General features: G+C 37.1%; 1 protein-coding gene across 3 annotated transcripts in view; it reads left to right on the top strand.

The window, feature by feature from the left end:
- Window positions 1-15,343, top strand: part of cep120 (centrosomal protein 120) — a 95,646-nt gene that overhangs the window by 28,135 nt on the left and 52,168 nt on the right. For 2 of the 3 annotated variants that reach the window (XR_010020593.1, XM_063068717.1), the window contains exons 8-12: window positions 3,478-3,724; window positions 4,005-4,085; window positions 7,816-7,987; window positions 9,851-10,000; window positions 12,433-12,615. Coding sequence is in view for 2 of the 3 variants with exons in the window: in XM_063068717.1 (XP_062924787.1) it covers window positions 3,478-3,724; window positions 4,005-4,085; window positions 7,816-7,987; window positions 9,851-10,000; window positions 12,433-12,615 (833 nt within the window). In the remaining variant the exon portion in view is untranslated. The remainder of the gene's footprint in view (window positions 1-3,477; window positions 3,725-4,004; window positions 4,086-7,815; window positions 7,988-9,850; window positions 10,001-12,432; window positions 12,616-15,343) is intronic. The other variant, XM_063068718.1, reaches the window with a different exon arrangement.

Below are 15,343 nucleotides of genomic sequence, written 5' to 3'. Positions count from 1 at the left end.
TCTTTCCAGCCAGGTGCTAATGAATCATCTAATTTGCAATGACACAAATGGATTCCTTGTCTTGCATTCCTGCTGGCACTAGGCATCACAAATTGAGGGCCAATATACAAAGATCTGATCATCTTTGTGTATTCAACTGGTGCCTGGCTAAGTGAGATTGGTCAAAGTCTTTCAGTGAAAAAGGCAAAACGTGGTCTTGTGGCGTGATTGAACAATTCATGGACCTGCTTTGGACTCCACCACAGTCAGTTTTGGCAGCTTTCTGAGCTGGGGGCTGGTAGACTGCCAAACAGTAATGAGCATTGGCATCATGACTCTGGGAAGACAAATACTGTCATCCGGAGAGGTGGCATGCATTCCATGTAGCTATTGCCAATCTTTCTTTTAATTTACTTTCGGGAGCTGGGTGTCACTTGGCAAGGCCGCTGTCTTGTTCCTCCTTGCCATGAGCAACCTTTAAAACTGCTGCAGCTATTCAGGTGAAGTTACTCCTGCCAGCCTGTCAGGGAGGAAGTTATAGAATTTTGACCTGGTGCCATTGTTGGATCATGTTTGGTATTGTGCTGTCAGAGTAGCCTACTTGAGTAACTATGTTGTGCAAAGTAGGTCCCACAATCACTTACACTGGTGGAGGAAGTGAATATTTGTCCTGGTTGAATGGATGCCAGTCAATTGGTATAGTGCATCATAGATTGTGTGTTGAACTTGACTCTTTTTTTGGCGCTGCATTCACTTAGGCTATGATAATTGGTGGTGGCCACAGTGATGGTGCAGAGCCTTACTTATGGAGTACCCCAGACAATTTGTTCCTGTTCCCTCTGATTACCTTGTATTGCAACGAGATTCTGTGGATGCTGGAAATCCAGAGCAACAGACATAAAATGTTGGAGGATTGGTGAAGATGGACTCTTATAGGAGAGGGGAGTGGACTCTGAGAGAAAGGGAAAGAGGAGGGGCACTAAGAGAAGATGCTAGGCAGTTGGAGAGAAGAGGTAAAAGAGGGGCCAGAGTAGGGAATTGAAGAACAGGGGAAACAGAAGAAAAATTACCAGAAATTGGAGAACCTCCAACCAAAGAGTATCCTATTCATGGCAGAAGAGGAGGTGAATGTGCAGGTGTAGCACTTCTGCTGTGCACAGGGATAAGTGCCAGGAGAGAGATTAGTGAGGACTGATAATGAACAAGGGAATTACGGAGGGAGTGATCCCTGTAGAAAGCAGAGAAAAGAAAATGGTCCTTTTTTATTGTGTCACTTTGCAACCTTTTCAATGGAAGTCTGCGTTCCTCAATTTCTATCTTCACCTCTATTTATAATTCAGAATCTCTTTAAGAGGTGCTGAGTGGTTTTAAATGGCACACATTGACCTTAATTTTTGGTGTACTAAGGTATGCAGTCACACATAACACGATGAGTCGTTGTTTTGTCTTCTATCCTGCAGTGGTGTTAATTAGTTCAAATTAACATGCTTCTACAGCATATCAGCAACAATAAGCACAAATTAATTGCGCATTGTAAATTCTGCAGCTCTTTTATAGATTTTGCAATGCAACTACAAAGGTTTGCAATTTAATTACATGAAGCATGTTAGTGCATCTGTCATCTGTATTAATAGACTATTTGCAGGTGCATCTGTTCCTGTCATCTTTACCATTTCAAGATCCTACTTCCACATTTATTAGAAATGATAACAGAAAATGTTCACACTGTAATTGCACTCTCCAGCCTGTGACTGTGCTGTAACATGATCACTTGAAAGAATATAATAGCAGTATGAATCATAAATATTAATTACTTCCATTATAATTGTGTAAATATAGAAATTCAGAATGTGAGAAAAGCATAGATGCATAAGGAAACTGCCAGACACATCTTGGTAAATTAAAACAGTACAGATGCTGGAAATCTAAAATAAGACAGATTGCTGGAAACACTGAACAGTGGCATCTGCGATAAGATTATGATTGATCTGTACAAAGAGTCCCCTACAAATCTCTATTCTATTTCTAATTATCTTAAGTCTTCTAAAATTCTGCATGTTATTGACTCCATCGGTTCACACTATAAGCAATAAAGTACTACATAAAATGGTTAGTGATTTTTTTTTTTCCCTGAACATGCCTCGTAAATTGTTTAGCTTTAACTGGAATTATCAGTTGACTTTTAAAAAAAATAATGTTAATTTTAAAAATGCTATTTTTTCAGTCATCAAGAATTACTTCAAAGTATAACAATTTTGCATTGAGTTATAATAATTCCAATAAGGTATTGGAATTAGTAATTAAAATTCCAAGTGATAGTTGATATTTGATGGTTGATACTAACAAGTTATCACTGAATCTAACTAAAACTAAATTCATAATATTTGGAAACCGTGTACTAAACTCGTATAGTAAACTTAGAATAAATGATGTTGAAATTGATAAAGTATCTGAAACAAAATTTTTAGGAGTGGTAATAGATAAGTTAAGCTGGAAACCACATATAAATTATGTCAAAGCAAAAATGTCAAAATCTATTTCAATACTGTATAAAGCGCAGGATTTGTTAAATCAGGAATCTTTGTATACATTATACTGTTCACTTATAGTCCCATACATGACTTACTGTGTAGAGGTATGGAGAAATACATACAAAACAAATACAAACTCAATTTTTCTACTCCAAAAGAAAGTCATACGGATTGTAAATAAGACAAGCTATTATGAGCCAACCAATCCACTGTTTATTCAACTAAACACTTCAAAATTCAGAGATTTCATAGATTTTAAAATAATACAAATTATGTATAAAGTAAAAAAATGGACAGCTACCACAAAGTATCCAAAGGTTGTTTAAAATGAGAGAAAGTAAACATGATTTGAGAGGAACATGTATATTTCAAAAACAAAGGATAAGAACAAATGTAAAAATTCACTGTATTTGAGTCAGAGGGGTGAATCTATGGAACAGTTATAGTGAGAATTTAAAAACATGCACCACACTTAAATGTAAAAAAAAATTTTTTTAAAAATAATTTAATGAACAAATATAAAATACATGATTTAAAATGAATGGGAGTAATGTAAATGATACTTGGAATTGGATTTTGTGTTAAAAGATTATGGAATTTTTTGTTTAGATGTGATTATTGACGCCAGATATGTTGTTGTATAAGTAAGAGGGGTAGGTGTAATAAGCTGTAGCTTCAGCCTATACCCTTTCGGTCTTTTTTAAAGAATATCTTTTTTTTTTCGTTGTAATTTTGTTTTATGAAATCATCGTTGAAAATGCTGCTTTTTGTTATGTTTGTACTGACCGAAATAAATGTCATTCATTCGTATTTCTTGTCCCTTTTAGCTAAATGTCAAATGGCCCTTCTAAGTGTTGAAGTTCAATTTTTCATTGTTAAAATTCTTGGGATTTTTCTGCATTAACTGTGCGTGTGCATGATGTGTAGAGATTACTTTCCTGTTATTGACTGAATAAAATTCTTAAAGCCATCTAGTCCAGTTAAAATGGAACCTGAACCCAAGTCTCCAGTTATGCAGAGAATTGTATCTCCTCAAACTGCTAAGACTTCCATTCCTGAGCAATACAAGTCTTCCTTTGCTGAGCAAGCGACAAAGACAGTTGAAGCCGGAAGCATGACTCCTGAGCGTAGTGATTCCCCTCCCAGCAGAGATCAGGCAACAGAAAATGAGGTGAATAGTCTGCAAGAAGAAGAGAACCAAAGGGCACGGAATGGTGAGTAAAAAAAACCAGCAAAGTCAAAATGCAGTATTTCTGTGGTTTTATAGGAACTGTTGCAGAGCTTACTTTCAGAAAGGTCAGAAGGTGGCTGTGCTGTAGCTTACTGTTGTAATGCTAGGCTGTTAACTTACTCTGATCCATTATTCCATTTGGAAATATCCAGTTAGTCCTATTATGTTGAAAATAGCTACTTATCAGGTATCCATATCTTTGCACTGATGACTAATATAATTTTTCTTTCATCCAATAATGCCTGATTTTGATGAGGATACAGTAAAGCAACTAATAGAACAGAATACTGGTTCAACATTTAATTCTAAACCGAAGTCACCTCGAGCTGCTAAACCTTCCCAAGGTAAGGCTGAGTTTCATACAGTCTTAGTTATTTAAATGAAATTTGTTTAAAGAGTCATGTTAACTTTGTAACAATGTAGTGTTCATATTTCATACAGATATGTGTGACAGAATAAGTTATATGAGAGAGCACATTTGTCTGTTTTCTAACATTTGTATCTTAGTTTAATTTTTCAGATCTTGTGCCTTACATGTAGGTACTTGCACAGTTTCAATATCTGAGCATCCACAATGTATTACTCTCAGTGAATAACCATTCACAGCCCTCTGAGGCTAGAAATTCCAACCATATATGGAATCATATGTATTTCACCTTGTTTCAGTTGTAAGACAACACATTATCTTGAGCAGCTATCTGGAGGTAGACAGCATTTTGACATTGACCCTATCACATTCTGCTAGATTTTCGGAAAGAGATTACCTTTCATTCTGAATTCTGTGGAATGATATATTAACGTGTCAGATCAATGACCTTTCAGAGACCTAATAACTGTTTGATCAGATGTTGACTTCTCTACTGACTATTTTGAGCATTTAAAGTTATTTTGGCTTTCTAGTATTTGCAATTATTTTGCTCTTGGCCAGGATCACGCGGCAGTCATTTGTACTTTTTAAATCAAAAAGGAGAAAAATGTGATCTACTTTTTAACTGCTTTCAGTTGTACTATATTTTACCATTTTCTTTGACCTGTTAGCCATGCAGATATTTTCAGAATTTTCATTGATTATTTTGTATTTGATTACAAATATTTTCGTTGGAGCATGTGGCTGTCCATATGTTTTCGCATCGTTGCAGTACTATTTTAAGTATGTGATATTTTATAACGCATTATTGAATTTGTGAAGCAAGAGTTGAAATGCTGCTTGAACGGCATATTTTGCAACTACATTGGTTTAAAAATTGCCTGTTTATTAGTGTCTTAAGTAATGCTTTAGTTTGAGAACTACTTTTGAGACTTTTAAAAACTTTTAAGATGCAGTAGGAATAATGTTAGAATTCTGTGAAAGGAAGTGGTAAAGATAGAAAATAATTCTGGGGAGACGTGGTGTGAATTTATCAAAGGATGATATATCTAAATAAAGTGATGTAATTGTGAGGATGTAGCGAGTAGAGTAGGTCAGGGCAGGACTGTTGATGTGTATTTGGAGTTATACAAGGCCTCAACTGTTAGACAAAAAAATTATTTAAAAAATTAAGTTGTTGGTAGGGTAATATGTTACTATCTTTTGTGGATTGTTTAATGGATGGAAGTCAGAAAGGAAGAATAAGTAAAGCACTTTCATGTTGGGGGCCTGTGGCGGTTGGCAGTGATAAACATCCATGCCTGGGGCCTATCGATTAGACCATAAGATATAGCAGCAGCATTAGGCCATTTGGTCCATTGAGTCTGCTCCACCATTTCATCATGGCTGATGCATTTTTTTTTCTCTTTGTCCCAATCTCTTGCTTTCTCCCTGTATCCCTTCATGCCCTGACCAATCAAGAATCTATCAACCTCTGCCTTAAGAATACATGAAGACTTGGCTTCCACAGCTGCCTGTAGCAAAGAATTCCTCAGGTTCATCACTCTCTGATGAAAGAAATTCCTCCTTATCTCCATTCTAAAAGGACACCACTCTATTCTGAGGCTGTGTTGTCTGGTCTTAGACTCCCACTGTAGGAAACGTCCTCTCCACATTCATTCTATTTGATAGATTTCAATGAGGTCACCCCTCATTCTTCTGAACGCTAGTGAATAAGGGCCCAAAGCCATCAAATGCTCTTCATATGACAAGCCATTCAATCCTGAAATCATTTTTATGAAACTCTTTTGAACCCTCTCCAGTTTCAGCACATCCTTTCTAAGATAAGAGGCCCAAACCTGCTCATAATGCTCCAATTGAAGCCTTACCAGTGCTTTATAATGTTTCAACAATACATGCTTGCTTTTATATTCTAGTCTTTTTGAAGTGAATGCTAATATTGCACTTGCCTTCCTCACCACAGACTCAACCTGCAAATTAACATTTAGGGAATCCTGTGCAATGACTCCTAAGTCCCTTCGTACCTCGGATTTTTGTATGTTCTCTCCATTTAGAAAGTAGCCCTTTCATTTCTTCTACCAAAGTGCATGACTGTACATTTCCCAGCACTGTATTTCATCTGCCATTTCTTTACCCATTCTCCTAATCTGTGTAAGTCTTTTTGTAGCCTTGACTTCCTCAAAACTTTCTGCCCCTCCACCTGTCTTCATATGGTTTGCAAGGTTTGTATAAAGCCATCAATTCCATCATCCAAATCATTGACACATAAAGTAAAAAAAGAATCGGTCGCAACACAGACCCCCTCTGGAATGTCACTCGTCACCAGCAGCCAGCCAGAAAAAGCTCCCTTTAATCTCACTCTTCGCCTCCTGCCAATCAGTCACTGCTTTATCCATGCTAGAATCTTCCTGTAATACCATGGGCTCGTAGCTTGTTAAGCAGCCTCATGTGTGGCACTTTGTCAAAGACCTTCTGAAAATCCAAGTACACAACATCAACCAATTCTCCTTTGTCTATTCTGCTTGTTATTTCTTCAAAGAATTCCGACAGATTTGTCAGGCAATATTTTCCCTTCAGGAAACCCTGCTGACTACGGCCATGTGCCTCCAAAAACCCTAAGACCTCATCCTTACGAATCAACTCCAATATCTTCCCAACTACTGAGGTCAGACTAACTGACCTATAGTTTCCTTTCTTCTACCTCTCTGCCTTCTTGAAGAGTGGAGTGATATTTGCAATTTTCCAGTCTTCTGGAACCATTCCAGAATGTAGTAATTGTTGAAATATCATTACTAATGCCTCCACAATCTCTTCAGCCACCTCGTTCAGAATTCTGGGATGCAAAATTCCTTCAGGGATTCAAGATTGTTTAATGTTATTTCTGGTATACAAGTGTAAAGAAGACAAAATAATTTCTACTCTGATCTGATGCAAGCAGCACCAAAAAAGATAAGCTAAAGATCATAGCAATAATAGAAAAGACAATAAATATGAATATGTAAGATGGCACAGATTGTATGTCCATGGATAGTATGTCCATAAAGTGATGCCTGGTACAGGAGTGTCTGTATATAAGGTGACTGACAGGAAATGATAAAATAGTGGTGGGTGGGTGTGTGGAAGGGTGGGTTCATAGGTAAAGCTATTGATCAGCCTTACTGCTTGGGGGGAAGTAACTGTTTTTGAGCCTGGTAGTCCTGGTGTGGATGGTACATAGTCTCCTCCCTGATGTGAGTGGGACAAACAGCCCATGACCAGGGTCGGTGAGTGGGATCCTTCATGATGTTACATGCTCTTTTTCAGCACCTTTCTGCGTATGTGTCCTTCATGGCAGGTTGGCTTGAGCCATTGATGTGTTGGGCAGTTTTGACTACCCGTTATAGTGTCTTCTTGTCTGCTGCAGTGCTGTTTCCTCTAGCTATCATCTCAAAATAAGGGGTTACCCATTCAGGACTGAAATGAGAGGAGTTTTTCCCCCTAAGTGGCAGATGAATATCTAAACTAAAACACAGTTCTGATTTTTCAAAGACACTGGAGGCATCAAAGCAGATTTGTAGGTATTAATGTAATCGAGAGGTGAAAGATTAGCCAGGATTTTATTGAATAGTGCAGGAAGCAAGAATAGTTAAGTATAACCTTGTTAATTGTCAAATATAAATGTGAGTATTGAATAATACTTTTATTGTACTTTTGACAACTATTGGCAGCAGGTCCTGCATTGGATTCACAATTTTGTCCTGCTCCTGTTTCAAATGAATCTGATTCTACGTCAGCACCAAAGATCTCCATTCCAGCATCAGCACATCACTTCTGCTTTGCTCTGGATATAAGAAGTATTGCACGGTTGGATGTCAGTTTTGCCATTAACTGTGTAGTAAGGTAAAAGAATTTAGTTTGAGTTAATTTTTCTCCAAAAGATACAGAAATATTTCCAGTTTTGACAGTGTAGGTAACTTAAATTGACAACTGATTTGCTTGTAATCTTATTTATTCATCCTTTTCTCTGATCACTTTGGGCATCAGTGTAGGTATATTAAAAATATTCGAGAGCTTACTTATTGGGTAAATTATGTGATGGCAAAAAGGAGCCTTGAGTAACAGATGAGAAAATCATATTTCACAGGATGCATACACTATACGGTATTTGCAATACAACTGTTACTGTGGCCACCTAGCGCTAGAAAGAACTGTCATTTGTAAGCTTCCTGAAACTGAATCCTTTCTGGCTTCGGGATAATGCATAGGTAGGGGAAGAACCATATATTAATAAACAATAAAAATTTGATTATTAAATATTTATAAAAAGGTACATAATGTTTAGCTATAATTAACCTGACCATCTTGGCTGTGGCTTGGTATTTTGCAAGGACAAGAGAAATAACTGCTAGATGTAAAAACAAACACACAAATGAAAGCAACAGACACAAAAGATGCTGGTGAACGCAGCAGGCCAGGCAGCATCTATAGGAAGAGGTACAGTCGATGTTTCATGCTGGGACCCTTCGTCAGAACTAAAACGAAATGTCTTTAAACACAAGAGGTTCTACAGATGCTGGAAATCCAGAGCAATGCACATAAAATCCAAAGAAGTCATAAGGGGGTTTCTTCCCGCCTTCCTTTCCAGTCCTGATGAAGGGTCTCAGCCAGAAATGCCAACTGTTTATTCCTTGCATAGATGCTGCCTGACTTAAGTTTAAAGTAATTTTATTATCCAAGTACATAACTGTCACCAGATATAACTCTGAGATTTGTTTTCTTGTGGTCATACATAGTCCAAGAAACACAATAGAATCAATGAAAAAACGCACCCAATGTGTAGTAAACTTTCTCATACACATTCCTCAATGATGATGCTGCTCTATTTCCACTTAGTAATGTAGAATGTTTGCAAATTATATTTATTTTGTGATTGAATGATAGCTTGTAAATGTTAGATTAAGTAGATGAAGCTCATGTATTATCATTTATAACAATTAATCATTAACAATTGTGTGTTTCTCTTGATGTTGAGCAGATATATAATTGGAATGGTTTACCATTGTATGAAACACACTATAAATTTTCAGATTATCTATACTCTAGAATCCTGTAAATGTTAAGTTTGACTTTTACTGTCTGCTCCAGTGTAAACCTTCCTACTTTCCTTTATCATTCTGTTTAGCTTGGATGCCTTTTTGTTTAATTGTACTTTTCTTCTTTGCAATGCCAAATTGCTACTCTAAACACTCTTCTCATCAACTAGAAGAGTACAAAAAGTTTAAATAGTTCATGGCTAAATTATTACTTAAACAATGTGGGTTGGGTATACTATCAGATTAAATTAGTGAACCACATCTAAAAATGGTTCATTTTTATTGACAATTCTCTGAATACATCTGCTTATGTTGTGTAAATATGACCTAGAAAAATGATTTACTGTTTTAATGCATAATTCCATTGGGTTCCTTGTGCCTGCTTTACCTCTTAATAAGGTCATGGCTAATGTTTTTCCAAACCAATGAGGATACAAACAAGACAGTTTTTTTTATGTTACAATTTTCAAGTTTGAGAAGGTTTTACATTGGAATAAAATGCTGTGGTAATTAAATTCTGCTGCAGATTTAACATTTAGATTTTGTTGGATGTCAAGGCATCTGAAAATGAGTTCAGTGCTTATTTTCTTTCAACGTTTTTTGAAATAATTTGTCAATCTATATTTGTTAATTATGATGAGACTCTCTTTGCTTTCAATTTGCTGATCAGATACACCTACCCATTTTTTGGTACTGCGGCACCAATCATCACAAATCCTCCAGTTGAAGTAAAGAAAAATATGGAAGTGATCTTTCCTCAGTCATTTTGTGCATTTGACTTTGCAGTATTACCTCATCAACTGCAAGATACATTTTTCAGGTACAGTTATCAATCATTTTCAGATATTTTATTCTATTACACTATTGTGCAAAAAGTCTTGGGCACATATATATAGTTAGGGTGCCTAAGACTTTTGTAGAGAACTGTGGTAATTTTGTGTATTGCACTGTACTGCTGCAACAAAGATAAATTTCATGATATGAGAAGTGATAAACATGATTCTGATATAACACTATTGTGGATTGAGAGTGGGAAGGAGAATTATGGTTGGGAAAAGGGAAAGGGAGTAGGAAACACCAGAGAGACACTCTGTAATGATAAATAAACCAATTGTTTGGAATCAAGTTACCTTGCTTTGTGTTTCAGGGCTGGGAGAATCTGCAATCCTGCCACACCCTGCCCCTGGCACTCCTCCTCTGCCTCCTGTCTCACACCCCTCCTGTGGCACTCCAGCCTTGCCATCCTCAACATCCTTTTTTCCCACCAGAGTTACAAACTTGCTGCTCCACACTGACAAATACAGTGCTATGCAAAGGTTTTGGAAACCCTAGCTATATAAAGGTGCTCCAAACTTCTGCACAGTACTGTACTTAAAAGTACATAAATAGTTATACTCCCTTACCTGTCATGAACTAAACATTTACTTTGTTTTCCTTAATACCATATTATTCTGCTGGGAAAATTTAGGTCAATGAACAGAAAACTGCAACGAATTCTGATGTTTAAATTTGGTTTGACATTTGAGAAATTGCTATTTTCACTGGATACACTGGATTAATGTTCAGAGATCTGAATTATTGATCAGAAGATCAAAATTGAAGCCTACTTTTAGCATCTGGGGAATTTACTTGCAAAAATGAATAAAAAGCTGATACAATTTACTTTGACTTTGAAACTACATTGATATTATGTATACTTACATGATTAAAGGAAGGAAATTTGCTATCCTGAACTGGCCTTGACCATATATTACTCCAGCCCCAGCAATGTAATTGACTATTAGCTCAAATAATGTCTTAGCCAACAATGTCCACCTCCCATGAATGAATTTAAATAAATGTGGAGTCCTATAATACTGAATTGTAGTAGGTGATGATGCTTTCTTTGAATGAGCGATTCAGTTTTGTTCTCTCTGTTCTGCAAACATTTCCAATTTAAGTATAATTAATCTACTCCTAAAAAGTTAGCGATTTTTGATATGTAGATTTCCTTTCTTCTGAAGTTATGTCATTTTTCGGGTATTCTCTGAACTGTGGTAATTTCATGTGTGCCACCTACCTCTGAGGTATTTAAGTGTCTGTTATTCATGTATGAATCTTGCAGTTGCTGCTGGGGTATTCACCTCTGGAGAATTTATTGAGGCTACTCATGCTGAATCCCCTCAGAGTACTGAGTTTATTCTTTTCTGGGTAACAAAGTTACTAATTTGCAATTAGAAAATGAGAATCCTGTTTCGAACTTGATTTAAAAAAAATCTACCATGCTAATATTATGTCAAGTTAGATCATTCAATGTTAATTTTAGAACCTAACATTTTGTTTCTTGTGCCTTGGATTTTGTTTTAAAATTTAATCAGTATATTCCAGTTAATTGACCCATTGGTTAATCGAGTCAGCTGCTTCTTTGGGACCACTCATAAAGAACAAAAACTAATCAAGAAAATAGCCATGATTCCCCTTGTTTATTTGGGACACTATACCACTTAAATGAGACAGGAGACTGTTGCCGAACAACTTCTAAGTCACATGCACTTGTGTGGCTGTTAGGCGGTATACTGTGCTTAGAGTGAACAGTTTTTAAATAGCATCTGTTGCATGTGTTTGTGTTCGAAAAGCAATGATTTCTATCACTGATAGTTGCCAAGAAATAAACCGTAAAACAATTCGGAACTGTTTTGCTCACTATGGTTTTAAACATTTAGAGATCCCAGAAACAACCAGGAGTGAAAATGAAACAATTTAGGAACTACAAAAAATATGAAGGTGTCTACAAACATTTTGAAGGCTACTATGTAAATGAAAGTTTGGAGGATGCAATCACCAAAAGCATTGTATGAAAGCAGTCCATTATCTGCACTGTTTGCCTATTCTGATTTTATTTAGTCAATCAAAAAACACGCCAGTGTACACTGGATGAATTCTTCTGTCATTAACTATTAGGAACTAATACACAGTTTTATAGTACTGTAGTAGTAATGTTTTAATTTGTTCTCTATTTCATTTTAATATATAATGTGTTACTCAGTTAAATAGAGGTTTTTCTTTTTTTAATACCTTTTTTTAGCTACTTCCAAGAAACTGGCCAATTGGGGCAGCTGCTTAATTAGGCCAAAATGTACTGGTCTTGATGTGTCCCAACAAACCAGAATCCACTGTAATATTAGTTTCTAATTTTGCAGTGTTATTCGAACTTGATTTTAAATAAGAACTTACCAATTGATATGCTATATTCTGAGATCTATTTTTCTGTAGGTTACCCTTGTTAATTGAAGTGTGGCACAAGGATAAAATGACTAAAGATCTGCTGTTGGGTGTAGCAAGACTGAAGCTGTCAAATGTTCTAACGGCAGATAAAACCCGCTTCTTGGGTCCATCAGGTGATCAGTGCTGGCGACAAACCTATAGTGAAAGGATTCCGGTTATATCAGCACAAGGGCAAGTATGATTTGCTGATTTAGTACTCTAAATCATGAACATGAACTATAGTTACATATTCACAATCCCATGTATATGTGTATTACATAGCAGGTTGAGATTTGTTTTCATCTTCCTATCCTTTCACAGATTGCAGCAACATGAGTTTTTATCACCAAGAATTTCTTTGTGTGTAATCTCTAGATTTGTTACGTGGTCTGAACTGCAACTTTAAGGCAATATTACCATGAATGAAACTGAGCCATTTACTTTTGCAAATATCTATCAAAAATATTTTCCTTGGTGTTTTATCATTTTAGTTTTTACAACTTTTAATTTCCTGCTTTTATTTTTGTCTTGGTGCATTAACATTTGGAATTTGTGAAACTTGCATGTCTTTGTGCAGTGCTATGTATATATTCTCTTTATCCATTGAATTTGATCAAATCTAATGTAACTCTTTATTCATTGATTTTCCAAGAAACAATTTCAATCAACTTCAAACAAACAACTTCAATCAATGTACAGTTTCGACAGTGTCACAATACACTTTTCATTAATTACTCAACTTCGTTGTTGGATCTAAAAAAAACAAATGTCTTTGGGTCAAAGATGAGTCAGAAAATCCTGAAGAAAACGGCAGATAAGAAACAAACAATTTCTTCTGCCTTACCATTGTTCCTCTGTGGTCCTTCAAATTGGCAAGTACTATGGTGCATTTTTGCAGACTCAGAAGTTGGGTGATCAATGTTCACAAGTCACCTGACCTGTAATTTAGTTGAAGAAGTTAGTTAAACTTAAAATTTTGCTTTTCAGCATGAGGACTTGACAGACTCTTGATTTTTGGCAGGGTTTGTACATTCAAATACAGATGATGGATTGTATATTACATTGACTTTGCTTCCTACAAGTTTTGCACTGCCATTCGGTCAGGGAGCAGCTTTTTGCTAAGGTTGTATGTCTTTTCAATATTAATAGTAGAAAGAAATGATCAGTTTTGTAAACAATATTGGAAAATGATCATCCAATAATCTCCATATCACTGTGTGATGGAATATCGAGTGAAGCTGCACTAGGGGGCAGTGCTCACACGCCTTTCCATCATACTGCTGTAGTAATTTCCAGATGACCTTAGTGCTTGTTGTTGCTTGTTCACTTGTTAGCTGAATGATTAAGTTTGTGCTATCCCTTCCATAATAATAATGTTACCATTTGATAAGGTATTTCGTAAGGTCCCTCATGATAGTTTGATAGGTAAAGATGCACGGGATTCAGGGTGAACTGCAAGATTAGATTGCCCATAGAAGACAGAAACATAGAAAACCTACAGCACAATACAGGCCCTTTGGCCCACAAAGCTGTGCCAAGTGTGACCTTACCGTAGAAATTACCTAGGGTCACCCATAGCCCTCTATTTTTCTGAGCTCCAAGTACCTGTTCAGGAGTCTCTTAAAAGACGCTATTGTATCCGCCCTCACCACCGTCGTTGGCAGCCCATTCCACGCACTCACCACTCTCTGTATAAAAAAAACTTACCCGTAACATCTCCTCTGTACCTACTTCCAAGCACCTTAAAACTGTGCCCTTTCGTGCTAGCCATTCCAGCCCTGGGAAAAAGCCTCTGACTATCCACACAATCAGTGCCTCTTATCATCTTAGACACCTCTATCAGGTCACCTCTCATCCTCAGTTGCTCCAAGGAAAAAGGGCTGAGTTCATTGAACATGTTCTCATAGGGCATGCTCCCCAATCCAGGCAACATCCTTGTAAATCTCCTCTACACTCTTTCTATGGTTTCCACGTCCTTCCTCTAGTGAGGCGACCAGAATTGAGCACAGTACTCCAAGTGGTGTCCGACCAGGGTCTTTTATAGCTGCAACATTACCTCCCGCCTCCTAAACTCAGTCTCACGATTGATGAAGGCCAATGCGCTGTATGCTTTCTTAATCACAGAGTCAACTTGTGCAGCAACTTTGAGTGTCCTATGGACTCAGACCCCAAGATCCCTCTGATCCACACTGCCCAGAGTCTTACCATTAATACTGTATTCTGCCATCATATTTAACCTATGAAAATGAACCACCTCACACTTATCTGAATTGAACTCCATCTGCCACTTCTCAGCCCAGTTTTGCATCCTATCAATGTTCCGCTGTAACCTTTGACAGCCCTCCACACTATCTACAACACACCCAACCTTTGTGTCATTAGCAAATTTACTAACCCATCCCTTCACTTCTTCATCCAGGTCATTTATAAAAATCACGAAGAGCAGGGGTCCCAGAACAGATCCTTGAGGCACACCACTGGTGACCGACCTCCATGCCAAATATGACCCATCTACAATCAACCTTTGCATTCTGTGGGCAAGCCAGTTCTGGATCCACAAAGCAAAGTCCCCTTGGATCCCATGCCTCCTTACTTTCTCAATAAGTCTTGCGTGGGGTACTTTGTCAAATGTCTTGCTCAAATCCATATATACAACATCTACTGCTCTACCTTCATCAATGCGTTTAGTCACATCCTCAAAAAATTCAATCAGGCTCGTAAGGCACGATCTGCCTTTGACAAAGCCATGCTGACTATTCCCAATCATATTATGCCTTTCCAAATGTCTGTAAATCCTGCCTCTGAAGTAAGATTTCCTGGGCTATCTCTACTCCCTTTCTTGAATAATGGAACAGCATCTGCAACCCTCCAATCCTCTGGAACCTCTCCCATCCCCATTGATGATCATCGCCAGAGGCTC

Source organism: Mobula hypostoma, chromosome 16 (assembly GCF_963921235.1).
Source record: "Mobula hypostoma chromosome 16, sMobHyp1.1, whole genome shotgun sequence".
NCBI classification, from domain to species: domain Eukaryota; kingdom Metazoa; phylum Chordata; class Chondrichthyes; order Myliobatiformes; family Myliobatidae; genus Mobula; species Mobula hypostoma.
The sequence above is the reverse complement of the archived record's forward strand: the minus strand, read 5'-3'. Positions and strand labels throughout refer to the sequence as shown.